This window comes from Mobula hypostoma, chromosome 9 (assembly GCF_963921235.1).
Source record: "Mobula hypostoma chromosome 9, sMobHyp1.1, whole genome shotgun sequence".
NCBI lineage: Eukaryota > Metazoa > Chordata > Chondrichthyes > Myliobatiformes > Myliobatidae > Mobula > Mobula hypostoma.
In genome coordinates, this window is record NC_086105.1 from 27,943,139 (window position 1) to 27,960,569 (window position 17,431).

Consider the following 17,431-nt stretch of genomic DNA (forward strand, 5'->3'; position numbering starts at 1 on the left):
ACCTAGTTAACTATTTCACTCTTGCTATGGCACTGGTGTATTTATTTACACACACTTGTTCTGCTCCCTAAAACAGAAAGCTGAACAACATCTGGATGTATTCAACAGTTCCAGATTTTATCTAATCTTTTTATTCAACTGGAGTGTGTGGTGGAGGGTGAAAGATCAGTCAGTTAACTACAAAACAAGGCGGAGAAAATGGCTCCCATATTTCTACAAATCATTCAGGATATTAACCGATTCCATCCCACCCCCACCCAAACACCAAGATGACCACAAGAACAGCAGCTTAACTGCCATGCCATTGCTCAGCAGTTGTTTGCACATGGTGCAGATTCAAAGAAAACAATTTAAACGGAACCAGTCCACAAGGCAACTTCCAACTCAATTCTTCAAATACTAGCTTTCTTGGTCAGACATGATGCCAAGCCAGCAATCATTTCACAACACCACAGGGCAATTTGCTTCCTCCTCAAAGACGATCATACTGGCCAAAGCATTTCACTTCCCCAAATGTCCCACATGCAGAGTTCGATTAGAACTTCCTATTCCATTCACTAAATTCACACACAATCAGCAATTCAGGCTGTTATACCCAAACTGCATCTGTGCTGTGCACTTCTCTAACAGAATTTATCATATTAAATTTCAGCATATCAAAAATTGACAGCGGAAAATGTGGTAAATTACAGCATTTCTTATTTCCCAAATCAGTTATTTCATTCCTCCAAAACTTGTTATGATCTTTCTTGCAACAGAACCACAGTGTAAAACAATACAGGACAAAATTCTTCTCTGCTGGTCATCTGTGGTTAGGTTATCAAATTAGGTTACAGAATGATAATCAAGAATTGTGAAGTGCAGAAAGATTGCACCACGAAATTCAGGAACGACAAACACCTCTACTGAAAATTTAACTGCAAATTCTCATGATTGATGGATTTCATTGACAGTACATGAAACAGCCACCATAATAAACTCTGTAGATTGTTTAATGCCAGGTCTACAGCAAGGTCAACGTGGACTAGCTGGAGAGGAGAAAATATAACTAAGTTAAGCAGATGCAAATAAATCCACTCAAATTAATATTGAATCTATAGGTATGATTTTGTGCTAGCAGATTTGAGGTGATACTGTCCTTAAGTACCGCTACCAATTACCATAGAGAGATGAAGGATCACCTTTTAAACATTCCCACTGCTTACTGATAGACACAAATTCTGAGCCCAGCTACTTTCCCCACTTAAACCCCTCACTAGTCATGATCAAGTAGAAAATAAACATAGTTCGATACAACTTCCACTGATAAACGCACAGAAAAGAGTCACTGAAAAGAGAGCATCTCAGCATCAGACGAGCTCTACAGCTCTGCAACATCTGATCATGAGTGATGGAGGTCAATTTAAACAGCTAACAGGGGCAGTAGGTTCAATAAGAACCCCATTTTCAAATTTTGCATGAATCCAACATGCAGGTGTTAAAGACCAAAGCATTTGTAAGCACATTTCTCCTGACATCCCCACTCCACGTAATCATTAAAAAAAAACAGCCAACAGCACCTGATACACACACCTTCGGAGTAGCATATTGTATTGAAGAATTTTTCTTTCAAAATTGCCAACCATTAGCCGAGCCAGAGCAGTGGTATCTACTAACAATGTGAAAAATTGTTCAAATCTGTCCTGTCCACAAAGCAGAACAAATGCAATTAGTCTGCCTTCAAGTCAAACCAATGGAATGCCTTGTCCATACAGTTTTTTTTAAGGGCACTTGCATGTTAACTGCCTGCTGAACAACAGTCAGATTGAATTTTGCTGAGAGCACTCAGCTCAACATCATAGTTATGAGCCTAATATGTGCCAAATAGCCCAGAGGTGAGGAGAGGTGAGTCACTGCAGGCAGCATGTGACTGCGGAAAGCCAAGTTAACACTGAATTCATGCTTTGCTCAAGAAAACTGTGGTTGTTGGAAGCAATCACTGCAGAAGTTCCTTGGGACAGAATCCTAGATCCAATCATCTCCAGTTATTTCATAATGACCATCCACAAGATCAGAAGTGGGGGTACATGCTGTTGATTGCACAATACTGCTGACAGTTCCTCAGCAAGGGCAACATTTCATGCCTGCATTCAGCCAGACCTAAACAACCAAGACCCAGTCACCACCACCTTCTCAAGGACAATCAGAAATGCACAATAAAGTAGTTGGCTTTGTCAGTGAAACCCACAACCATAAAAAATTAAATAAGAAACATCACCAGATTTAATTCAATTAGTTGTTTTCAACTGGGAATGACCTTTTTATAAAAAGATAGCAAAGGGCCGCCAGAAGGAAATAAATCTGAGTTTCTTTGATCAGACCACTTCAAGGTATAAAATCATAAATTAAACTAAATTGCAGTACCAAGTTGTCTGTAAATATAGCATGTTTCTAAATTTTACTTTGAAGGATGTAATTATTGATCGCTTTAAAAAGACCGGCTGGAAGCAGTAAATCTTAGCAGATTTAGTGGCAAAAGTGATCTTTGGGGAATGGCAGTAAATTGTATTCAATGTCAGGGACACAAATGGAAGCAAGTATCAGGAATGAACAGCAACCAGACATCTGACAATCCACTATCTGTTCAGCTCTATTGACCACAGATAAGCTTGCATCTCATCTGCAGTTGATTACACAACACAAATTCCAGACCAAATAAATCTTCCTCATTAAAAAAAAGGCAGGAAATTACAATCATAGTGGTGGTGATTTCGTTTTAGATAAGAGATCACACATTCTCCCTGAAATTGCGTTGGTTTTCCCTGGCTGCCGCCTGCCTGGCTCATCCCAACAACCCACATCTTGGTAGGTTAAAATGCCCCAAGCGTGGATCAAAGTGTTAGAATAAAGAGTTGACTGGAATTAAAAGGGGTTATATTAATTCTGGGGCAGCACGGTAGCATAGTGGTTAGTACAACACTTTACTACAGTACAGGCCATCCAGGTCCAATTCCAGCCACTGCCCATAAGGAGTTTGTACGTTCTCCCTGTGACCACGTGGGTTTCCTCCTGAAGGCCTGGTTTCTTTCTTTTTCCATATTTTTATTAATTACTTGCATAAATGAATACAAAATACACTATATTATGGAAACAGAAACAAGATTGAAGTACCCCATAACTATGTACAGTAAGTTAACCATAATATTGAAAAGATATTTTATTCTAATCTAAAGCAAAATCAAAACCCCATAACAAAACAGAAGAGAAGAAAAAAAACAGCTGTTTGCTTAAAAGAAAAAAATCTGACATATAGTCGTAAATTCAAACATATAATAGCCATCATCATTGCTGAACAAATCGAAAATTGTGAAAGTTGTTCCAAAAAGGTCCCCATAATGTGAAAAAATCTTGTCTAGGTATAGAAATACCTAATCTTCTCTAGATTTAAACATAACATAACATCAATCAACCAATGGGCATGAGTAGGCAGAGAGGCATCTTTCCATTTAAGCAACAAAACCCTTCTGGCTAAAAGAGAAATAAAAGCCAAAATATGCAAGTCATTCCACTTAAGAGTAAAATCATTTCCTCCAACAAAGCCAAACAAGGCAGTCAGAGGATCGGGTTTAAAGTTTACTTTAAAAAGCTCCAAGAAAGTTTTAAATACTTCTTTACTAAATTTATCAAGCCGCGGGCAGGACCAAAACATACGAATTAGAGAGGCCTCTTCGACATTACACCTATTACGGTATGGAGAAAAATCTGAGTAAAAATGAGAACCACTCTATGAACCACTTTAAATTGAAAAAGAGAGTGGCGCGCACACAATGAAGAGGTGTGAACAAGGTTTCCTCCCACGTAGCAGATCATTGCAAATTGTCCCGTGATAAGGCCAAGATTAAAATGAGGGCATTGCCTAGCAGCGTGGCTCAAAGGACCAGGGGAACCATTTCTGCACTGAATCTCAATCAATAAATAATAAACAACTCTGAATAAACCAGGTCTTTTTTCTGTCCAGCACATAATTCTCCGAAACTTCCACCACCTCCAACTGGATCCTACCTCCAAACACACCTTTCCCTCCTCCCCTTCTGATTTCCGCAGGGATCACTCCCAACGCGACTCCTTTGTCCATTCGTCCCTCCCCACCAATCTCCCTTCTGGCACTTACCCTTGCAAGTGAAGCAAGTGCTACACCTGCCCCTACACCTCCTCCCTCACTACCATCCACAGCCCCAAACAGTTCCTCCAGGTGAGGCGACACTTCAGCTGCGAGTCTGTTGGGGTCATATACTGTGTTTGGTGCTCTTGGTGTGGCCTCCTGTATATCCATGAGATCCGATGTAGACTAGGAGAATGCTTCGCCGAGCATCTACGCTCCGTCCGCCAGAGCAAGCGGGATCTCCCAGTGGCCACCCATTTTAATTCCACTTCCCATTCCAATATGTCCAACCACGGCCTCCTCCACTGTTGGGATAAGGTCACACTTTGGCTGGAGGAACAACAACTTATATTCCGTTTGGGTAGCCTCCAACCTGATGGCACGAAAATCGATTTCTCAATCTTCCAGTGATGCCTCCGTGCACCCCCCCCTTCACCATTTCCCATCCCCTTGTCCCTCTCTCATGTTATCTCCTTGCCCACCTATCACCTCCCTCTGGTGCTCCTTCCCCCCACCCCACTCTTCTTTCTTTCTTCCATGGCTTTGTCTCTTTCAATCAACTTCCTAGCTCTCTGCTTCATCCCCCCCCCCCCCAAGTTTCACCAATCGCCTGGTGTTTCTCTCCCCTCCCCCCCCTCCCCATCTTTCAAATCTACTCCTTGGCTTTTCTCCCCCCTCCAGTTCTGGCAAAGGGTTTTGACCCGAAACGACAACTGTGGTCCCCCCCCGCAAAGGTATGCTCTGGCTTGCTGAGTTCCTCCAGCATTGTGTGTGTCTGTGTCTGTGTCGCTCGGATTTCCAGCATCTGCAGATTTTCTCTTGCTCAGGTCTTTTCTCCCCCCCCAAAAAAATAAGAAATAATTCATGATAAAAAGGAATTTATTACTTATAATTAAACTGGATCACCTAATTGGATTTAAGCTTTTATAAATTTGGAAGAATAAACTGGCATCAATAGTATCAAGGAAAAACAGTTTGGAAATATTGTCAGATAACAAATTCAAAAACTCCAACTTTTGTATGTAATACGATAATATCAAAATCTATTTATATTGGCATCTCAAACATCTAATTACTACACTTAAAGTAATGCGTAATATCATCCATAACTATAAATGACCCACAGTGCTATCTTTGTGTGTTCTCTAAAATGTGGACAAGACAAAGCAAACCTATCATTTGGTTCTGGCATATACCAGGGTGCACATCGGATTTTGAATAGAACAAACATGGCTGCTTCTTCCCATCTTCTATGAAGTAAATCAGGACTGGAGGAGATTGAAGCATAAAACACTGTCAAGAACAATGTTATTAAAAAACTGGCCATGAATTCACACTGGTGAAAGATAATCTTTGATACAGTTGAGAAGACAAATTGTACAAAGTAGGGCTTTGCTCCCCATTAATGACATAGACAATGTAACACCATTGCCCAACTATTATTACTGTCACACCGCACAAAATTCTAAATAAAAGTAAGCGAGCAGTCACTTTGAATACTGGCAGTGCACCTGATAAATTTCAGTATAGAACATCCCATACACCTCTACAAGGAACTGACTATCTCACCTCGTCTCAGGTTTAGGACAACCTGGTTCACGTACCACTACTGAGATTCATATTGCCAAGGACAAATACTGTGGATGAACCAAATATACTACAGGTCATCAGGTTATTCTAAGACACAAAATTCAACATATATAATTTTTCACCTCCTGTTCTGAATTTCCAGAATTTCAAGATTCAAGATGGTACACAAGTGTAAGAATCTAATACAGCACAAAACACAATAATAAATAAATATGCATACAACATATTGCATATTGAATAAATATGCATAGATTGATTGCATGTCCATAAAGTGACACTAGGCTGTAGACAAGGTGACTGAAGAGAAATAACAAAGCAATGGTTGAGTTAGTGGGTGGAGGTGTTGATCAGCCTTACTGCTGGGGGAAGCAGCTGTTTGTTTTTGAGTCTGGTGGTCCTAATGTGAATGCTACATAGAATGGAGAGGGACAAACAGACCATGAACAGTGAGAGTGGAATCCTTCATGATATTACTGGCCCTCTTCTGGCACCTTTCTCTATATGTGTGTCCTTTGTAGCAGGTAGGCTGTGGCCAGTGACGCATTGTGCGGTTTTGACTACCTGTTGTAGGGCTTGCCTGTCTGACACAGCATTGTTTCCATACCAAGCAGTGACGGGGCTTGTCAGGATGCTCTCTACTGCGCATCTGTAGTATGATGTGAGTACAGATGTGCTAAGTCCATTTACTTTAATTTAAATAGAATTCCACATTCACAGAAACTAAGTATAAATTCTTATATAAAAAGCCACCAAAAATCTTCAAACATGCTCATGAAACATGTTTAAAAGCAATTACAACTACTATTAAAACAAAAGACTTCAGTCACCATTCTGACTGACAGCTGGTGGAAACAAACTGGATTAATGTGCTTTAAAGGTTTATTTATTGTCCCTCCCTTCAAACAACAAATGGCAGATCAGAAGATCCTGAACAGACTGAAGCCCTGCTAAAGTGAAGTGCCGAGCAGGCTTTAAATTTTATAGTGTCTTCACAAGGCCTGAGCAGCTTCAGTAATTTTGAAACCAAATCAATGTTCGACATAGCACTGTGTAAATTACATTAAAACTCCAATAATCTGCCACCTCCGTGATAGCAGTAGTAGTGGACTGCTGATTCTCAGTACAATTAATTCTTCTGGCTTTGAGGTGTTACATAATGGTTGAAATTTTCTATTGAGCTCAATGAGGGTCAGGGCAGCAAAGAAAGTAATGAAATGTCTCCTTGCTAAACCAATGAAAAGTAATAATTGTACCACAAGCTTTTGTAGTTTTACTGTACAGCAACTTTGCGCACATTTCCTCAAATTAGATCTATCTCAAATTCTGAAACATTTCAATCAATGGTGGTAATGTATCTCCTGGTGATTTATATGGTGCTTTCTAAACATTTAGGAAATTTTGATTTAAATTTAATATTGAATCCTTTCATAACATCAAAGCCTTCTTAATATTTGATAATTTCTTTAAGACACTCAAATGTTAATTCTGTAACAATACCATATTAAATCTACTTAAACCAATGAGAACAAGTTCTCACGCAAGTAGGAAATTAAGCACCCTTGGAAAATCGTCACATGAATTGAGCATGAAGGAATCAGGGACAATGACCTTAACAAAAAGGTTTTATTTAGTTTTGGACACTGATTGACATATAACAGTATGCTGCAACCACCACCCTAGAGCAGAGAAGCAATGTTCTCCCAGATCTTCATAAATGCCATTCAGACTAATTTTCCTCAACTTCACTTCTTCCTCTAAACGCAGTGGCAAAGGAAAAATCCTCGACGCTCCATTCAGGTCAGCAGCACCTACCACGGACCTCACCACCTCCAAGTTATGGGGGCAGAAGTTTAATGCTAGAATGAACCACGGTACAGCTGGAATCTAGCCAATGTATTCTATGTTTGGAATCGTGGACTTAAATGCTTCTTCTGCTCAGAAAGCCAAATGGTCTATGAACTCTCAGACTGCACTCCATTATCTAATCACAGTTGCACAAGTGAGGTGCCGCACCAGCTTAACTGTCAAAGGTTACGACAAAGGGAAGAGAAGTCGATTCTGAAACCAGTTAAAAATAAAGCAACATGCAGTACCTGCCCCTGTCAGTAAGCTTCCCTAGTGTTTAGAGTTCCACAGGAAGGTAGCTGCTTGGACAAAGTACCAAAGGAATACTTGTGCATTGTTAAGTATGTGGAAGATCAGATACCTGCTGAACAGGCACTGCACACTTAAATGCTGGTAAACCTCCCCCCATTAGCGACAGGGGGTTATGAATATGATCAATTACAATAATGGCAGGCAGCAGCAGTCGAGTCAACACTATCAAACTAGCCCGCCCCATTTCTTTTTATCACAATACCATAATGAAGCACCATAAACAAGGCTGTTATCTATGTATCCATTCCAGGGAGTACAGCACAAAATTCAGACTGGCATTCAAATGGCACACAGACAAAAAGATGCACTGGGCACATCTGACCTTGTGTGGAAAGAAGAGCGTTCACAGTAAATCATTAACCTGCCCTTTCCAGCATTTTCTATTTGTATATACAGCAGCAAGACAGGCTAGAGACTTCTCTCCTATGGCCAAAATTTGTCTCACAACCAAAAGCAAAACCTCTCCTTATTGCATTCCTGTTTATGGACCTCGCTGCAAAAGGTGTTTTCTGCTCCAATTCTTCAATTACAAGTGATGCCACTTTAAAAGTATCTAACTTTAAGCAAAGTCCTCTTCTGCATTCTGCAGCCATGAAAGAAACAAAGATAAAACTCATTTTGATCTTTATTCGTACCTGAAGAACTGTAATGTAACAGGGAGGGGAAAGGGGAAAAAATTACGAGATGTCATGATTGAACACACCTGCTCACACCACTAGCAGCCAATTCAGTTTTTGGCATCAACGTGAAGCAGGAACAGTATGGGCATGTGAATGTCACTAGATTTGTTACAAAAAAAATACATGGATGGAACATTATCAAGGTCCATTAAAAAGAAAGAGATGTCAAGTGTTGAGGAACAACTATAGAATACAAATAGGCTGGGAGAAGGAACTGATTTAGGTTAACAAACAAAATATCGCTGCATATTTTTTGATCAAAGACAAAAGCATGTTTTAAATCGTATAATTCTCTGTTAAAGCAATAAAGCTTATGGACAAATCCTGACTCCGGTGTATAACTAACCATCAAATTACTAAGATATGGTATACACAAAGATTTGCACATGAAAATGAATTTTGTTTATTAAATTATTTTTATTCTATCACATTTCAATACCAGACTGATCAGAAGCTCAGGGTATTCCACCCCCCCCCCCCAGTAAATTGCTTGATGGCTGTGTCACTAGACTATTCTACAACCAATTGAGTATTTATAAAAAAAACGATGTAAAGCTTCAAGTTTATCTGTAGAGAGTGAAAATTTACAATAAAGCTCAACAGGTTCACAAATGCTCAAACAAATTAATCTGTTACAACTGAACAATTTGGCCTACATGGGACTCAAGGTCTTCACTACCCATTTGACTCAACTTTTGAGGAGCAACAGACAATACCTTGCCAGGTTTCCTTCATTAGGGTGAAAAGTATTTTAGAGCCCAATAATGTAGATTCTTATTATACTGGGTCAATCTACTGGAAATTAGTGAAGTACACTGCACACTGAAGCAACCTGCCACAAAATACTCCCAGCAGGCAGGTCACACTCCCAGTTTTCAGGTTACAACCTCGAACTCATTTAGCAACCAGACAAACAAAACATGCCAAATAAACAGCTACATGCTCCACACAGCGTTCAGTGCAGTTTGACTTGGCACTACATTCCAAAGATTGTGATTCACTTGTCAAACACTTCAACCAGTATTTTTTGGGAGGAGAAGAGGAACGAAGAGATGGAAAAGGACAAAGTCCGAAAGGACACCTCCCATATGAAGGAATATTTCCTTTCAAAGATTAATGCAGAACAGCAATATTCACAAACGCTGGCCAAACCACCCTAAAGACTTACATTAGGCAACTATTTGGGAAGTTCAATATGACCAAACACAATGGATTAATGTGCCATATCTGATTAAATTAATACTTTGCTACCCTTTTCATCAATTACAAGGGAATGTACATAGCCACGTTCAAAATATCCCAAGAAGTTCATGTACCACTGTTGCACAAAATGAGATTTTGATTAGGAACAGATTTATATAGTGCCTTGAACAGGAATTTTTAATTACACATGCACAGAATGTGGTATCACTGGTCAGAACTAAAGTTTATTTCTCTACCTCTCTTGAAAAGGTGATGGTGAGCTGCACTCTTGTACTGTGGCAGTCCATCTTGTGTGTCATTCAATGATGTCAATACTTTCGTTATCACGGTGTGCAAATGTGGGTGGGCAGAGGGTAAAAACGGGACTTTCAGGTGGTGGTGCTACATCTAGCTGAAGTCGTGAGATTGTGCTTATGTAGTCAATGTCTTGACAAGAAGCTGCATCTTGTTCTTACTATGGCTCAGAAATTTGGAGGCTTAATTTGCGAAAGAGACACATCTGAGCAATTGTCTTAAAGTCAAGAGAACACAAGTGCCACAGCTTCCCTAGCTCTGGATCATTACAGGCAAGATGTTGTTTGGTCTCACTACCTTTCCTGTAAACAATGGTCTTAGCTGTTCTAAGATTTCAAACAAAATGAATGGAACAGCCATTTGCTCTGTCAAGATCAGGTCACGGTAAAAGGAAATCAAGGCAAGGTCAGGAAGTTAAAGGAACCAAACCATGTCTGGCTTGATAGACGTGGATGCTTTTCAAGCAGAAGCAGAATGAAAAGATGGAGGGATCAGTTTGAGAATCCATGAGAAAGGGATCATGGACCTCCTGTGGGACATTCGGCTTATGGTCGAGCAAGTAGACTACACACCAAGTGACCAGAGAACATAGATAGGCTCAGAAGTTTGGACAAGCCTATTCTTGGACTTGAAGACAAGGACAATAATTGTCTTGGGGGACTAAAAGCCATCGTAAATAACAGAGCAGAAAGGTGGCAAGTGTTTTTGTGCAGTAAAACTTTCGAGTTTGTCCTCTGGGAATGAACTATTGTTACAGATATGTTAGTTGATCTCAAGCAGATAATAAGGACTTCATATTTGGCATCAGTATCCTTTGATCTCAAGTACTGAAGAATTTTAAATTTGAAGTCTCAATACGTGCACAGGGAACATCTTTGGCTAAGTACAACTCCAACTTGTATTAACATTTACTAACAACGCCATTGTTGTTGGCAAATTCGAAGGTGATGACAAACTGGCATATAGGAGGGAGAATGAAAATCTGGTTGAATGCTGCCACAACAACCTCTCAGCGTAATTTCAGCAAAACCAAAGGGCTGATTAGTGATTACAAAAAAGCTAGAGGTCCACTAACCAGTCCTCATCAAGGAATTAGAAGTGGATAGGATGAGTAGCTTTAAATTCATTGGCATTATCATATCAGAGGATCAGCACACAAATGCCATTTCAAGGGCACAATAGCAGCTCTACATACTTAAAAGTTAGCATAAATTTGCCATGTCACCAAAAACTGTAAAACATTTTTATAGATGCTAGATGTACAGTGTAGGGTATCCTATTTGGTTGCATCAAAGCCTAATATGGAAACATCAATGCCCAAGAGCAGAGAAGTCTACAGAAAGGGGTGGATACAACCCAGTCCATCACAGCAAAGCCCTCCCCATCACTGAGCACATACACATGGAGCGCTGCTACAAGTCTGCATCCATCAAGGACCCCCACCATCCAAGGCCAAGCTCTTTTCTCCATTCTACCACCAGGAGGGAGGTACAGAAGCCTTATAGGTCCCACACCACCCAACAACCATCAGGCTCCTGAACCAGTGTGAACAACAGTGAACTGATTCTACATCCTACAGACTCACTTTCCAAGGACTCTACAAATCATGTCATCAGTATGAATTATTTCATTTGCACAATTTATCAGTCCTTGTCTATGCACAGTGTTTCATAAACCATTGTATTCTTAACTTTTCAGTAACTGCCTGCAAGAAAATTAATCTCTAATAGCATATAGTAAAATGTATGTATTTTGATAATAAAACTTAATTTGATAGAGAAAAAGCTACAAAGAATTGTAATGCATGAAATGCATGAGCATAAAGCACAAACAATAGTTTTAATGCATTTCTGTACATAAAAAATTCAGGGAATATGTAGAAAAACACATTTTAAAAATAACAGAGCTTCCAGACTTGGACAGCTGAATGCAGTGCAATCAGACTTGCAGAGAATAGAATTTAGCTGCACATTTTATACTTATCCATCAGCTAAATTTAAAAGTGAAAACAAACCGAATGATAAAATAGGCCAATGCTTCTGACACACCCAAAATTAAAATACTAAACACAGCTTACCACTATATTTTCCCAAATTGATTTAACTGAGTATAACAAAAATGATTAAACAAGAGGAGCAACTCATTTTTAGGGACCGTGATATTTTCAGCACAACAGTTTATCCACGTTTTGGCTAAAATTGAAGTATCATATACAAAAAATCTAATTAACTTCTTTTTTTTTACATCAACTGTCTTTTTACACAGCTCGAAATCATTTCTGCCAAAGCCATTCAAAGTCAGCACTACAAATTCAATCTGAATAGTCAGGAATTTAAAACAATATGTACACCGCCACTTCCAGAAATGTTTTCAATAGAGCGACACGGTACAATGCAATCAGAATGGAATTCAATGATGTTATACTGTTCTCTCCATTTATTTGAGGTTATTAAACATCTTCCTTGCAATGTCATACTATCTGGATACAAGATGTCTCAAATGTATTAACACATTTCACATGGCAGGGCCCCAACATCTATTCTACAGAAAGGGATGCAGTTTTTATTTTAAAACTGAACCCCCAATTACACAGCAGGTAGAGAAGGAAAAATACTTGGGAGGAGAAACACTCCTTTCTCTAAACAAGTTAAATTGTTGAATACAGTAGAACAAATCACTAACCCAAGGGCAAGGCTGTGTAGTATTGTATCTTCTAAATAGCCAAAAAGTTACATAAACCTAATTGTGCAACACTAACTGTAATAATCATAGAAACTCACATAAACGTAAATTATGTAGAAATATTTATACCGGTTGGAATCCAGTAAAATAATTCAATACACTAATCGACTTCAGATTTAGTCCTCAAAACCAATTATATTTTACAAAGTACAATAATTCTACCCTTTCAAAGATACAACCTCAATTCTTAATCTTTTCTAAGAATAAAAGGATTTTTTTTCCTCCACCACAATCTAATAATTGAAGTTCAGAATACAACCAAACCTATTTTGGGAAACTAAGCAAATCAATAGTAAACATACAAACTCAGAAACAAAAATTTAACCTCTTTCCAAAATGCATTTTATATCTAAAAGTCAGAATTCCAGCCACTTCTGAATATCATTTAAATAGTTTACACTTACCCCCTTGCTGGATCCAATGTGATTGCCCGAGGCTGGTCCAAATCTTGCCAGAATAATACTTTCCGTAATGATCCATCCAAATTAGCAACCTCAATCCGATTTGTTTCCGAGTCTGTCCAATACAACTTTTTCCCTAGCCAATCACAAGCCAATCCATCAGGTGATACAAGTCCCCATATCACCACATTTTGAGTATTTGCTGTCTGGTTTAGAAAAATGAGTTTGATTGCTTCTTCACTCACATCTGTCCAGTATACAAGATCCTCGGAAAATACAAAATCCACAGCAGCTGCATCTTCCAAACCGGCAACAAGAACTGTTGCGTTCGTCTTCCCTCCAGCAGCATCCACGAGCCTCAAGTCTCGCCGATTTGCAAATAGTAACAGTGGTGCCCCTATGTACATTTACAAAACATAAAGTTATTGTAAACTCTTAGCAAAGCATCATAAGTTTGTACATACATGGAGATCACTATTAGTAATAACAATGAAGCAAAGTATCATTTTAGTTTACAATTAACAGATCTTTATCCAGGAATAAAAACAAGTTTTAAAAATCCCTTATATTACCTGAGAAAGGAGAGCAATCCCATGCAATTATGCTGTAAATCAGGCCTTCAGGCCTTGCAACATATTGTATATAATGAACACAATTTTCAAAATGGAGCCAAGCAACCTGGATCTATCCGTGTCTGCATAATTCATGGTTTACAAAAGTACAAACTGAAACTTTTGCCCAGAAACAAACTAGAGATTTTCAAACATCTAACATTTCACAGAGGAATTTAGCTCTTGGGTCTGAACTTTGAAATCCAAAATATCACAAAGGTTTTGGTCAGCTAGAAAATTATACTATCAATGATGTTACTGAGAATAATTGGATGTGTACTTTGCTACTTGTTAATTTTGCAGAGAACAAGGTAAACTTCAATTTTTGAAATCTCAAAACCTTGTGGTTTTAAGAGAACATTCTGTTTCATAAAACAAAATCCAAATGTAAACTTGACATAGCTTCTTCCATCGCTGCCAGATTTGATTAACAAAATATGCACTGAATCAGAACTCTAGTTATATTATTAATCCAATGAATATTAGATTCAAGTTCAGTCATCTTTCTTTCATTTGTATCCACTGATGAACAACTTCTGACCATTTATGTTGACCTTTGTCATTCACCAAATAAACATAATCATCAAAAAAAATTCCAACATTCCACAAATTTATGTACTTGTGTACTTTTAAAATTTGCATACACATATTATCTAACTAATCCAATTGAAAACTTCCACTCTGTCAAAACAACTAAAAAAATGCCTAGTTTGAAGTTGCACAGACGTTAACTTTACCCATACCTTTGCTGCTTCGGAACACTACACCTCTATAAAATAATACAGCATAAATCAGACCTGGAAGAAATGATGGGTATTCGATACTACACTAAACAACCAGCATAATTTCACTAACATTTGAGCCACAATAAATTCCACTAGATACAATAGCCCATTGCATTTGTACCATCATCACAAACTGTCCAAGAAGCAGTCAGCTGGAAATCACATAAACATTTTTAGACATTCCTCAGTTTGTAAACATCAATACATCAAAATAGGCATCATTAAAGCAATAAAGCTGTCACTGAAAGTCAAAAATATTATACAAATGTAATATTCATAAAATATTTGGAATCAAAATTAAAAGCTGAGAAACTATGTCCTTGCTTCCAACAGACGCCTCTCCACCATTCCTTTTGGAGCCAAACAGCTAATAAATAACTCAACTTTTGCACAAACATGGCCATCTCAGCACTTGCTTACACAATGGGCTAGTTTTGAGATCCAGCAACTCTGCACAATAATAAATATTAGTTGAAGTTGACGTAAATTAAGCACAGGCAGTATATTTGGATAAGGTGGGTGGGGAGAAATTGATCCAATCTGTTATTCATTTACCTACAATTAAAACCAGACACGACTTGCAGTGTATTTGAAATTCAAAACTTATGCTTTCCCCAGTTCTACCATGTATTGCCTCCCAGTTCTGTTTTTGAATTTGATTGTCTTCAAACCATATTTCTATACTATTAGAAACTTGGAATATGTTGCTTAAAATACATATTCTTTTCTTAATTAAATGCCAAATATAAACTTCCTTCGGTATTTTCCCTGAAGTCTAAACCTATCAATCTACCCAACTCATCTGTCAGGAGTCTTTATGACAGCAATGAGGAATCCAAGTATGAAATACCAGAGATGCACTAATAGCAAAAGCAATTTGTATGCGACATAACGTAACCAGATCGAACTTCGAGTCAAGTGATCCACAGAACTGCTTGTCGTCTTCTAAAATAACCCGTTTCTTACTTTTGGTCTTAGTGACTTAAATCTCCTCTACAGTTCACAGAACTACCTGTTGCATTTCGCTAATCAATACATACCCGTTAGCGTAACGAACACGAAAGTAAACACTATTTTACTATAACAAAGTCTTAAAATTAAATTGTACAGCTCTGGTAGAGGGGGTGGGAGTTTAGTTTGAAAACTACAATTTATTTACTTGTGCCTGAGACAAACTCTTAAGTATTAGGTTCTCTTCAAATTTAAAGAGTATAAAAGTTCTAAAACTATCTGGAGAAATTTCGAGCGATTTTCATGCCCTAGGGCCAATATTTTGTAAAATAAAAAATAAGAAACCCATTACAAAATGGTTAAAATGAACAGCTCAATTGCTTTCTTCAAGTGAAAGGATCATATACCCTGTGGCAACATTTCGGTCGGTCGTGTTTGCCTAATGCTACAATATGGCAAGCAGATGCTTAAACCATTTCTTTCTCAACAAAAAAAAAGTTCCAGCAGATCCATTCCTCCCAGTGAGCACCCCGCGTTGCTTTGCCAAGCATCCCCCCCCCCATATATACACACACACACACAAACTGCAGTCCTCTCCTCAGGAAAATATATGCCTTTATCCCACCGCACCACACACGAGACAAACGGCAGAAAACGCTGCACGACATTTTATTTCGGGCTTGTAACTGAACCTTTGACTCCCAACGTAAATGATAACGCATGCAAACCCGGGGCGAGGAACGACATGTTAACCCCCACCCTCCTCCCCTCGTGGGCCCCTCAATCGCGCTCCTTTCGCCTTGAGAGAGAGAGAGAGAGGGATCTTTTAACTTTTACTCACCCCTTATCAAAGAGCAGACACTGCACAACAGCAAATTCCTCAGCGCGGAACCCATTTCCCCCTCTCCCGTCCCTTCCTTCAGCCCAGTCGGGGAAAAGTCAGCGAGGCGACACACTGGAACGCATAGTTACAATGTTACTTCGGGAGCGGCTGCGAAGTCTCCGTCTCGCCAGCCATGGTTCCACAGCCTCCACTCACTCGCGTGCACACATCACTCAATCTCGGCTCACCGTCGGCGCAAGCACACCACTCGCCTCCTCTCCCTCCGCCTACCTTCCCCTTTCCCTCTCCGTGCGTACTATTTTCTTCCCGGCCAGCTCGCTCCCGCAGAGAGCGCCTCACGCATTTCTTCTCTCCATTCTCCCCGTCTTCCCCCCTCCTTCACCGGACTCGCGGCTCGCCTTCGCTCGGGATTTCTTTTGCGGCAAGCAGCGGTGTTCTGCCTTGGAACAACATAACCCTTTGACCCGGGCTGCGGCGCTACTTTTTTTTAACACTAGAGCATCAAGTATCCTTTGTGCGTGGCTGTCCCTTCAGGTACTGTGTGTGGAGCATGTGGGAACCAGCGGACGACGTGGAAGAAGCACCGAGAGATGGTGACTTTTTGCATCTTAATCAAGCAGAACTGATTGCAAATAAATAAAGGGGAAAAGAGGAAACCACAAATTTAAAGGGAAATTTACAGTCAAGAACGCTAGTTAAAATATTCTGTTTGAGAAACTGTCGTAATTATGTATTTGCAGATTTCCATTTTCCTGACAAAACTATCCTGACAAAACAATAGCCTTAATGTTTCCCAATCTAACAAACATATTTAAATCACATTTAGTTTATTTTCTTAAAACAAAATCGTAAAAACAAACTGATTTAAGATCACAGATTTATGAGAGATCTCACGGTCCTGTTCAAGGTGAAGCTAGATCAGAATGAAGAGCAGGTTTAATATCACTGGCATCTGTTTTGAAATGTTGCTTTGCGGCGGCAGTACAATGCAATACATAATAATAAAAAACTATAAATTACAATTAAAGGTAG

General features: G+C 39.1%; 1 protein-coding gene across 3 annotated transcripts in view; it reads right to left on the minus strand.

The window, feature by feature from the left end:
- The window catches only part of lrp6 (low density lipoprotein receptor-related protein 6), a 146,922-nt gene extending 129,907 nt beyond the window's left edge, over positions 1-17,015 (minus strand). The window contains exons 1-3 of one of the 3 annotated variants that reach the window (XM_063057939.1): positions 16,670-17,015; positions 16,397-16,510; positions 13,212-13,605 (exon numbers count right to left, since the gene is read on the minus strand). In XM_063057939.1, coding sequence (XP_062914009.1) covers positions 13,212-13,605; positions 16,397-16,451 — 449 coding nt within the window. In that variant the 5' untranslated portion in view covers positions 16,452-16,510; positions 16,670-17,015. Of the gene's footprint in view, positions 1-13,211; positions 13,606-13,780; positions 13,884-16,396; positions 16,646-16,669 lie in introns of those variants that run through there. The other 2 variants (XM_063057938.1, XM_063057940.1) reach the window with 2 other exon arrangements.
- Between the last annotated feature and the right edge of the window lie 416 nt (positions 17,016-17,431).